The sequence below is a fragment of the Mastomys coucha genome, unplaced genomic scaffold (assembly GCF_008632895.1).
Source record: "Mastomys coucha isolate ucsf_1 unplaced genomic scaffold, UCSF_Mcou_1 pScaffold20, whole genome shotgun sequence".
Classification (NCBI taxonomy): domain Eukaryota; kingdom Metazoa; phylum Chordata; class Mammalia; order Rodentia; family Muridae; genus Mastomys; species Mastomys coucha.
The window spans coordinates 47,717,810-47,728,497 of record NW_022196903.1 but is presented as its reverse complement, the minus strand read 5'-3'; the positions used below and the strand labels follow the sequence as shown (position 1 = coordinate 47,728,497).

The following is a 10,688-nucleotide window of genomic DNA, read 5'->3' as shown; positions in this document are numbered from 1 at the left end:
TGTGTCCTTATTACATGTTGCAGTATCTTTTGGGTATATGCCCAGGAGTGGTATAGCTGGGTCCTCAAAGGCTGGCTTCTTTATCCAGTGCATTTAGCACTACAAAGGAGGAGTAGGGCATCCTATAGCAATAAATGACTGTGTGCAGAAGTGAGCGAACAGAGTGAAGAAAGAACAAGGGTGGAGATGACCCTTGTGGCCCAGTGGAACAAGCGGCAGAAACAGTAGGGCTTGTGGACAGTGACATGGGCTCTGCCCAGATGGCAGCTCTGAACAGGTGTGTATGGTTAGGGGAACACCTTAATATTTTTCTCATGTGAATCACAAAACCAATTTCTTTTAAAAATGTTGCCTGTAGGAGTTTTTAAAATTTAAAAATGACCTGTAGGAGTTTCTAGGCTGTCCTGTGGAGTGTGACAGAGTTACTACGCTGTCCCTCGGAGTGTGACAGTTTCTAGGCGTTCCCACAGAGTGTGGAAGAGTTCCTACACTGTTCCTCAGAGTGTGACAATTTTTTGTGCTAGCTCTGCTTACTTCTCAAACTGGAAATCCTGCATGAGCAACCAAGGTACAGCTCTTCCCAATTCCCTTCGCCTGCCCTGTGCCTCCGTGGCAGGGAATATGTAACTAGGGATTATAAAGGTGGAACATTCATCCCCAGAAAGATAAGAGCTGTTGGCTTTTCCATGCAGCATAGCAGGTTAAATTACGTTTCTTGTGGAAACATTAATGCCCATCATGTTCACACTTCTGAATTTTTGTCTAAGACTCTCAGAAAAATGTCGCTTGCCTGGGCTCACAGAGCTTGTCAAGGGCAGCGTATGGACACAGCCTGTGCCCCAGCCTGGACTCTACCTGTGCTGGGGCTCAGAGACAGAGACACTGTCCACTAGCACTGCTGAGCCAGTGCAGACTGGGCCTGGCTTCTGTGGACTCTTTCCTGCCTTTTCCTTGTTTATCATGATGGTATGGATGCTGGGAAGTGTCTGCATGCAAATGCATAACAGTTTGTGCACATTACCCCATGTCCTTCTCCCCTCCCCCATTTCTTAGTTCCTGAACTAGCTTTGTTTTTGTTGTTGTTTATTTGTTTTTATTTGTTTGTTTTTGAGACAGGTTCTTACTATGTGGCTCTGGCTGTTCTGGAATTCACTATGTAGACCAGGCTGGCCTTGAACTCACAGAGATCTGCCAGCCTCTGTCTCCTGAGTGCTAGGATTAAAAGCATGCAAGCACCATGCCCAGCTTCTGAACTGGCTTTTCTAAAAAGTGTTGTATGTAATATGTATATGCAATATGTATATGTAACGTGTATATTATAAGTGATTTTCTTACATTACCATCCATTTACTTGAGTACTTATTACATGTCAGCCCTCCTAGGCAGTGTGTGTTGTTGAGTGTAGTTCTAACCTTTAAATTAAATTTGCAAAGAAGAGGTTTGTACCACTTTTATGAAAAATAAAAAGCACACACCCTATCCCTCAGCTAACACAAACCAACATGTGAACCAGCTCTGACAGCTCTTTGTTCTAGGAGAAAACTAAACACAGGTCCATCTTGTACATCACCTCCCAGCCAAGGGAGGCGATGAGTCTCCTGCAGTCCCCTCAGGGCCCTGTGACACATACAAACATACATACATGTGCCCAGTGCAGTGCCCACTGTGCTGCCTCATTCATATTAGCACTACCTTTGACTCTGACCTTGCCCTACGGTATGGCATCCCTGCCTGTCTGCTTTGCCTGTGGCCCATGTGGTTTCCAGCAACGCCACTAACCCCCCCACCCCCACCCCTGTCAGGGTCTGGTCCCTTTTGATCCAGTTTAGTTTTAAAGTTTTATCTTCTACTGGGCTTCATTAAGGGGGTTTCCCACCTCCTCCCCCAAGTTGTAAATGCTGAGTGGTTCTTGATGTTCAGGTGAACAAATGAGCCCAATTAGATGGGTAAATTAGTTGTTCTTACTTTCTGAAGTCCTGTTGAAGAGCCTTTCCAAATCACATTTACTGCTTTCAAACTGGCATTTTAAAGAACTCCAGCATGTGGCCTTTGTTTAAGAGTAAAACATCTTATGCAATACCCTACTGAAAAATGGCCCTAGAGGTTTGCTTGGGACAGACTGGGAAAACTGTGTGGCAGAGTGCTTTGGAGTCTCTGGGGCAAGCATTACCAAACCTGCTCTACTTTTATTTTAGATGATGGTGGCTGTTATAGTCAAGCATAGCAGGGTTGACTAAAACCCACTTTTAATCCCAAAGCTTCATTTTAAGCAAATGTTTTCTCTGCACCCTACCTACCCTCTACCACCCCACACCTTTACCAAGACTTCTTAGCAGGCACAGAAAAGCCTGCTACTTGGTAATGACCCAGCAAATGTGGAGGAAGAGGGACCCTGTGGAGGAGCCGGCAAGCTGTAGGGTTATAGGGACGAGGGATGCAGCCCAGGAGAACGGGCATCCCTCCGTGGCTGATAGAGAGCACAGACACATCTTAACCTGCACAGGGCTCAGCTTCTTCCCTACCTCATCATCACTACAGGACTGAGTGAGACAAACTCAGTAAACACACAGTCCCCTCCTTCCTGGACCTTTTCAGCTTTCAGCCTCAGAAGATGGCGTCCTTGGCTGCTGGCTCAACTGCGCTTCAAACAGTCTTATTAATGCCTATTAAAATGAAACCCAATAAAAGTGCCAATATTTGGTGTTGAAATAATTGATGTTGCAGAGCAAGCCAATGAAGCACCTAGGCAGGCCCCTGGTGCAATTTAGCCTCACACCTGGGGGATGAATTTCACAACTGTAATTGCTACCATATAATTCTTATTAATGTTGTGCTATAATTCCTATTTATTCCACGGGGCTTGTAAATGCATTAGGACTTGTCAACATATTATTTTACACTGTTTATGATCTGTAGAATTATGTCCTTCAGGGTTGTATTGTGCAAAAGTGCAAAATAAATGGCTTCGGGCCTCCCTCATTAAAGAGAGTAAAATAGGGCCACTATTGACGTGGTTCTCCATCCCAGCTGTCCTGAGCCAGGAAAGCCGATTCTTAATTCACTTCCGGGCAAAGCCCCTTTCATCTTTAGGAATATAAAGGACTCATCTTCCATTCTGAGTAGCCATTCAACAAGTCAGGTCTGCTGGGAAGTGTGTGGCTAGAAGGTAGATGTGATAGGTGGGTGGGAAAAAGGGTGTTTTCTCTCCAGGAAGCCAGACCTGCACCTCAGAGCTCTTGACATTTCTTGCTCCCTGGCTTGGGGTAGGTAGCCTGCCTCTAGTTCTACAATAGCCTCCATAAGCGAAAGATCCAACATGCATCCCCTCTTAAGGGCAGATACCTAAAAATCCATTTAAAGCAGTTTTCTCCCAGAACTGTTGGTATTTTCTAGACTAGGAGAGCAGGAAACCAAGGGACAGAGTTCTCCCCATCATCATGTCCAGTCTAGCTTGTAGGTGTATTGAGAGGGGTCTGTCATTGTTGTCTATTTGTGCTTGGGCCCCTGGAGCCTTCCTGGTCCCTTTGCAGCCATGGGCAGTCCTAACTGTAATCTTATCACAGCATGACATCCTTGTTCCACCAGTTCCTAGCTGCAGATTGCTGGCAAGCTTTTAACCTAGCCTTGTCCTCCCTAGGAGTAACAGCAGTCCACCTGGGTCTAGCGTGCCATCTGCTTGTACACCGATGGCTGCCACTATTGCTAGTCCTCCTGTCCTTCAGCTGGCCTGTCGGGAGGGGGCAGCTTCTGACGGTCTTTGCATGTCTCCTCTGCTCCACAGGCAGCGAGTATGACGAGGAAGAGGTGGACTATGAGGAGTCAGACAGTGATGAGTCCTGGACCACAGAGAGTGCCATCAGCTCCGAAGCAATCCTCAGCTCCATGTGCATGAATGGAGGGGAAGAGAAGCCTTTCGCCTGCCCAGTTCCAGGGTGTAAAAAGAGATACAAGGTAAAGGAAAGGTGTCTTCACTTGGTGGAACTGCTTGGCAAAGAAACACCTTAAAATAGCTGACCTTCACAAGTCTAAAGAGAGCCTGCCTGTGTGCCAGGGATAGACACCTCATCGCCCATGTTCAGGAGAGCAAGGGCCTCAGGGACATGTACCCAGGGCACTCCGTGAGCATTGGCTGGGGTTCTGGATGATTGGCAGGCTTTCTCCTTCTCTGACTTGTGTGGGGGATTAAAGTCAGAGAGCTCTTTTGTAGGAGGTCTGTGGTTTTGTTGCTGTCAGAATATCCAGTGTATGGCCTGGAGCATCCATGGTAGAGATGGGGATTAGCATGCAGGAGGGATTCTGTTCCATCCAAAGCCATAGAAACAGAGCAAGGACTGTGTCAGCTTACTTATTTGCAAAACACTTTTTTCAGTGCATAGATTTCCAGGTGGCTGGGCCTGTAAAAGCCTCAGCCGGTTTACAGAGCCTTCTGGAAAACAAGGTTGGGTGTTTACCTTCCAGCTGGGCAGTTCTTGCCCTCTCCCACCTCCCCATAAAAGACCAGGAGAAAAAAAATGCTTTGATTTCCACACCCCTCCCCTTACTCCAAAATCTCCTCTGTCCACCTGCTGTGTCTAACAGTCCTAACACTGGGTGACTTGGGTAGCTGGTGGTACTAACTTTTCTACTGAGAAAACTACTAAGGACAAAACAATAAAAGAAGCGCCAAGGAGAAGTGTGTGCAGGAAGTCCCTACAGGTGGTAGCAGCTCTTTAAAATCAACTGTGTAGAAATGAAAAACTCCCAAGCATGCCTGGTAGACATGATAGCACATCAGCTTACCCTGTCTGTGCAGACTGACTAGTTCTTAAAGGCTTGAAAATTGGGAGCATGGGCACATCTCATTCTATTCCTTAAATATGTGTCTCTGAACAACTGTTAGTATTTAAATCTCGCTATTAGAAAAGCAGAAACCCCAACAGCTTCACAAAGGTGGGGGAGCCACTCTGCTGCTGCTTCAGGACTGGTAGACCAGATGGCTTTCGTTAAACAAACATGCAAACCTTAGGACAGAGATGTCTTATCAACTCTAGAAGGGCTGCCCAGTCCAGATCAGTACAGCTTCCATATCCAAGCTTAGAGGCACAGAGAAGAGGGGCATCTAACAGTAGCAGCGCAGTATGCTAAAGGGCAAGACAGATCAGAGTGCCCATGAGGGCAGCTCTCACTGCAGGAAAGTTTTCCTCCTGTTTCAGCTTCATAGTAACTGCTGGACAGGGAATGTCATGGTTGTTCATGCTGGACCCGTTCTTTCCACATCAGCTGCTCTTCAAACTGTGGCCTCCTCTCCAGTGCCTGAGCAGTGTGAGCAGAGTCTTGCACAGCAGCCGTGCTAAGAAAGGATCTAAGGAATCACGTCCAGGGGGACCTCAGAAAGGGGAAGAGGAAATACAAACTCCACCTTTCATTCTGGGCCAGAAGGGTGGGGCATTCTGCCCCCTCCCTTATTCTTTTAAGGTTCTCCAGCCATTTCTTCCTCCAGCCGGGGGTTCACATGGGGCTTTAATGTTCTCTTCTTTTAAAGCCAAGAGCAAATTTAGTGACCCTGTACTACAGGAGCTAATTGGCTTCAGGCACATTGAGTAGGGGCAGACATGGGTAGATGGGTGGCTCTAGTGGCTGTGAGGGAAGTGTTTCCCTTGCTGACTCAGAAGCACAGAAGATACCCCTAGCCACTCCTCCCAGCAAGATGCTGAGCTTCTCTATGGTTGTAGAGTAGCAGAGCCATCTTGAGAGAATTCACTAACCTTCACTGTGTTCTTAGAGACACTGATACTGGCAAGAGGCAGTAACCAGCTGGTGTGCTCTGGAATCAGGCAGAATCCATAGGGGCAGCCATATTGTTTACTCCCAAGACCAGTCGGATTTTAATTTTATTCTTGTTCAGCAGAGAGCCTCTGACAAGTTACTCTCTCACTGGACACTGACTCAGGAATAGCTCGCATCACTCCATCAAAGTCCCTAGGCTTCCCCTTATGAATGGAAAATGAGAAAGGACCCAACTGGAGAATTGGGTACCCCCTTCAGAACTTTGTAGAGGAAGAAAAATGCCTGCCATGCCAATAACTGATAAAAGATAGGCTAGAGGGAAAAACATGTAGTTTATTAACGTGGATGTTTCATATATGTGCACATAGGTAACAAGCAAGGAATGAGTGTGCAGTTTCCAAAGATGGCTTTGAGTTCCAGCTTGTGGCGCCTGCCAACAAAGGACAGTGATTTTAGAGACATGACGGCAAAGCCAACACACGCACAGTACACAATGGCCAATACACACACACAGGGCACAGAGAGACCAATGGCCAATACACACACAGTGCATGAGGATGCAAATGGCCAATAAAGCGTCACTAGCAGACTCTCTGGTTTCATGTCCAGGCCACTAAGTGTCTTGACTTCAATGATTGGCCTTTATTCTCCCCAGAAGAGAGGCAGATGGGCAGAGGGAGAGCAGAGAGTTCTTGTCTGCCCAACAGCCTTGGCAGAGCCATGCTCAGGTTACCATGGTCTGGGCCCCATCTTTTCCTGTCTCCTTCAGTGCCTCCTACTGTAATGCTGCCTGCTGGGCTCCCAGTGCCCACTCTAGACAGGGCCCTCACCTTACCCAGTTGTCTGGAGGTGCCAGCTACTCTGTGATAGCCCATAGTCCCCTCCTAGGCACCTACCATAGGCCCCTGACGTGGTGAATAACTTCAGAACCAAGTGGAGGCATAGTACCTGGAGAGGGGCCTCTGGCTCTCTGCACCCCAGACACCCTGGCAGTGGTGGTGGGTGGTGGTGGTGGTGGTGGCAGCTTTGGTGGTTTGTCCAAATCCCTCCTATGTGCTTCCTGCATCCCTGACATCTCCCTCCCCTCTGTGCAGCTTCCACTCTTCTGCTTTGGAGCCAAAGAGCAGAGCCCCAACACCCTGCCCCACCTCACTGCAGCCTTTTTCTTGGAAAAACTGTAAAAACAAGTCCAAGTGCTCAGGTTTTCCCCTATAATGAGTTGCACCCTCTCATGGTGAGGGTTAAGTGTTTTGTGACTTAAGAAATGTAAAACAAAGCAAGTCCCCTCACAAGTGGCCCTGCAGAGACCACAGCATACAGACAGACCAGCATGGGCAGTGAATCCACTGCAGTACTTGGGTTATTCCCACAAGGGGGCTCCCAAATGGATCCAATTTCCTCCAGATTCTCCAGAAGCCCTGATGGGGTGTGGGTGACGAGCTCTGCAGGGAGCCTTCAGTGTGCTCCCATTTGAAATGTGTCCTAGGCTGAGGCTGTGGCTCTTTGCCCCTGCCTAACATGTGCAGTGGCCTGGGTTCCATCCATAGCTCCACAAGAGCTCGTTCCTAATTAATGTCTCTTAAAACATAGGTACTGATTTAGGAAATTCTAAGCTTCTAAGAGTGGGGAACAGAATCAAATTCTGCCAACAGAATTTTACTCTTCAGTGGTAGTGCATGCCTTTAATCCTAGCACTTGGCAGGTGCTTTTCTGAATTTAAGGCCAGCCTGGTCTACAGAGTGAGTTCCAGGGCTATACAGAGAAACCCTGTCTCGAAAAACAAAAAAACAAAACAAAATAAAACAAAACAAAAAAAAACAAAGAGAGAGAGAGAAAGAGAGAGAGAGAGAGAGAGAGAGAGAGAGAAAAGGAATATTTGACACTGAGGGAATCTCATAAAGTATCATTGTGTATGAAAAGGAGACTTGTTTGATACTCATACATTCAAGAACAGAGACTTCTCTGATGTGAGTAGTGAGCCTGTCCCACCATAGTCCCTCGGTACCGTCTACATAGCGCTATGCACACCAAGTACATGAACCATGGCGCAGCGGTGTGCTTCTGCCTCACTGGCTCTTAGCGTGTTGGCACTGTGGAGGCAGGTGCCACAGTCACAAATCTCCAGATGCTTTCCCTGTAACCGCTGCTCTCCTCTCCTCAGCCGCTGTTCTCTCCCTTTTCTTCCTCACCAAACTCCCCAAGGAACCCTCACTGCATGCTTTACATTGAACACTAGGAACTTGAAGGGACTGAATTCCAGCTTTCCTATCCAAGGTGGCATATACTGGGTATGTCTGGCCTGGAGTTCTGACAACAAAGGTCACTCCATGGAGGTGGGTGGCCCCATTCAGCATCTGGACCTCAGGCCTCCCATGGACTAGATGTTCTGGAACAGCCTGCCATTTTCCTACTGACCAGCCTAATTTGATAAGGGCAATTGTTTTTTCTTAAAGATTTATTTATTATTATACATAAGTACACTGTAGCTGAATGGTAGCTGACGCACCAGAAGAGGGCTTCAGATCTCATTACAGATGGTTGTGAGCCACCATGTGGTTGCTGGGATTCTAACTCAGGACCCTCCGAAGAGCAGTCAGTGCTCTTACCCACTGAGCCATCTCTCCAGCCCAGGGCAGTAGTTCTTAATGGCAGAATCAAATTCCCCAACTCGTAAGCCCTTAGCTAGCCCCTTCTGTTGCCTTCCTGCCTATCTAGCCCAGCGGCAAGACTATTTAGAGCCCCAGACCTTCACAGTTGGAAGAGGTGCCAAAGCCCCCCAGCTGTGTGTTTGAATTGAGCAGTAAACAGTCCCTAGCATTTTAGGAGGGTACCCGAGGAATATAAATGACACAAGTACCATTCCTGACTCCTGTTCCAGTTCTGTAAGGCAGCTCATTCTGTCATTTCCTCACCCAAAATGTGAGTAGTTATCTACAGACATCAAGCACCTAGTACTACATTCTAGACTTTCCAATGAACTTCCTTATCCTTTCAAAATTTAATCTTGCCACCTCTGTTCAGAACTCAGAGGGTTTGAACATTTTGTTAATATTTCCAAGGGGCAAAAACTCATAAGATGATGTCATCACAACTTTGAGTGATGCTTCGTCTTACCTTGCCATTTTATTGCTTGCACATGGGATGAACAGGGGAAAAAAATCTCTTCATCAAGAGTCTAGAGCTGGGGCTGGAGATGGCACAGCAGTTAAGAGTACTTCTTGCTCTTCCAGAGGTCCTGAGTGTGGGTCCCATGTCAGGCAGCTCACAAGTGCATTCACAAACACACACACACAATAAAAATATGAGAGCAGAAACAAAAAAAAGTGTGAAGCTAGAGACTGGCTCCATGAGTGCGAGCATGTGCTGAGCACAAGTCACACACAGGCATCCGAGGCAGACAAAGGAAAATTGCTGGGACTTGCTTGTTGCCATCCTAGCCCCAGGCTGAGACTTCGCTTTAAGGCAGTAAGGCAGAGAATAAAACAGAGTAGCCACAAACCTGCTCTGCATAGCCACAGGCACACACACCTCTCATACAGAGAATGTGATCTCTACACACGTGCCTGTGCACGAGCACACCTCTCACGCTGTGATCAGTCCACACTGTGGTAAGCCTTCCCCACTGCGACCTGGGAGCTGGCTAAATCACAGCAGCATGGATGCTGCCCTGGCCTCTTTGGACACCCTGAGAATACTTCCAAATGCGCAGTTGGCTTCATTCTTCCCAGAATAAAGCTGCATAAGATAGTTGTGTTTTTCAGAAACAGCCAGGAAAAGGCCACAGAACTTGCTGGATTCATGTCCCACTCCTGGTGAACTATGTCTGGTTTCATGTAGGTCAGGCTTTAAATGCCTGGCTTCAGATCTTCCCTGGCCTAACTAGGCTACAGTTGCCCTGCCTTTTTGCTTCTTAATGGGTTTTCTCTTTTTCTACCTTGACAAGGTCTGAGTGGTAGTGAGCAAAGGATTGTCCTTTGTTTGAACCCAGTGTGCTGGTTGGTTTTATGACTGAACTTGACACAAGCTAGTCATCCAAGAGGAGGGAGCCTCAATTGAGAACATGCCTCTATAATATCTGACCAAAGGCAAGCCTGTAGGACAGTTTTTATATTAGCAACTGATAGAGGGAGGGCACAACACCATTGTGGGTAGTGCCATCCCCTGGTTGGTGCTCCAAGGTTCTGTAAGAGAGCCGGCTGAGAAAGCCGTGGGAGCAAGCTAGTAAGCAGTACCCCTCCATGGTCTCTGCATCAGCTCCTGCCTCTAGGTTCCAGCCCTGTGTGAGTTCCTGTCCTCACTGCTTTTGTTGAACTGTTATATGGAACTGTTAGTGAAATAAACCCTTTCCTCACCACGTGGCTTTTCATGGTATTTCATCACAATAGTAACCTTCACTAAGACACAATGGGAGCAGGACATGATTTTAGTAACCCTGCCCCTCAGACTCACTGAAGATTCACTCAGCTAATAAAGAGGATGTTACCAAGCAGACAAGAAGCACTCTTAGCATTTATAAGCCAGATAACAACTTTCACCACATTGGATTCAGGAGTCACAATTTCCAAGCTTTGGGGGGAATGCTAGGGAGTAAATCTGGAATTTCATGCATGCCAGGCAAGTACTCTATCACTGACCTACAACCTGGGAGTTCTTTTCTTTTAAATTGTCATTCTCTCCCTTCCTCTCTCCCTCCCTCCCCAAACATAACACCCACATCTTGTCTTACTTAGGGTTACTATTGCTGTGATGTTATACCACGACCAAAGGCAACTTGGGGGAGGAAAGGGTTTATTTCTACTTATAGCTTCATATAATAGTTTATCATAAAAAGCAGTGACTTTATGAATAGACCACCTTAATACATACACCATTTCTTAAATGAATGTAACCTGTTCTCTGTGGGCTGAGGATAAAGTCACTCA

At 47.1% G+C, this 10,688-nt stretch overlaps 1 protein-coding gene across 2 annotated transcripts in view; it reads left to right on the top strand.

The window, feature by feature from the left end:
• Positions 1 to 10,688, top strand: part of Jazf1 (JAZF zinc finger 1) — a 323,397-nt gene that overhangs the window by 307,075 nt on the left and 5,634 nt on the right. For both annotated transcript variants that reach the window (XM_031381937.1, XM_031381938.1), the window contains exon 4: positions 3,782 to 3,951. In XM_031381937.1, coding sequence (XP_031237797.1) covers positions 3,782 to 3,951 — 170 coding nt within the window. The remainder of the gene's footprint in view (positions 1 to 3,781; positions 3,952 to 10,688) is intronic.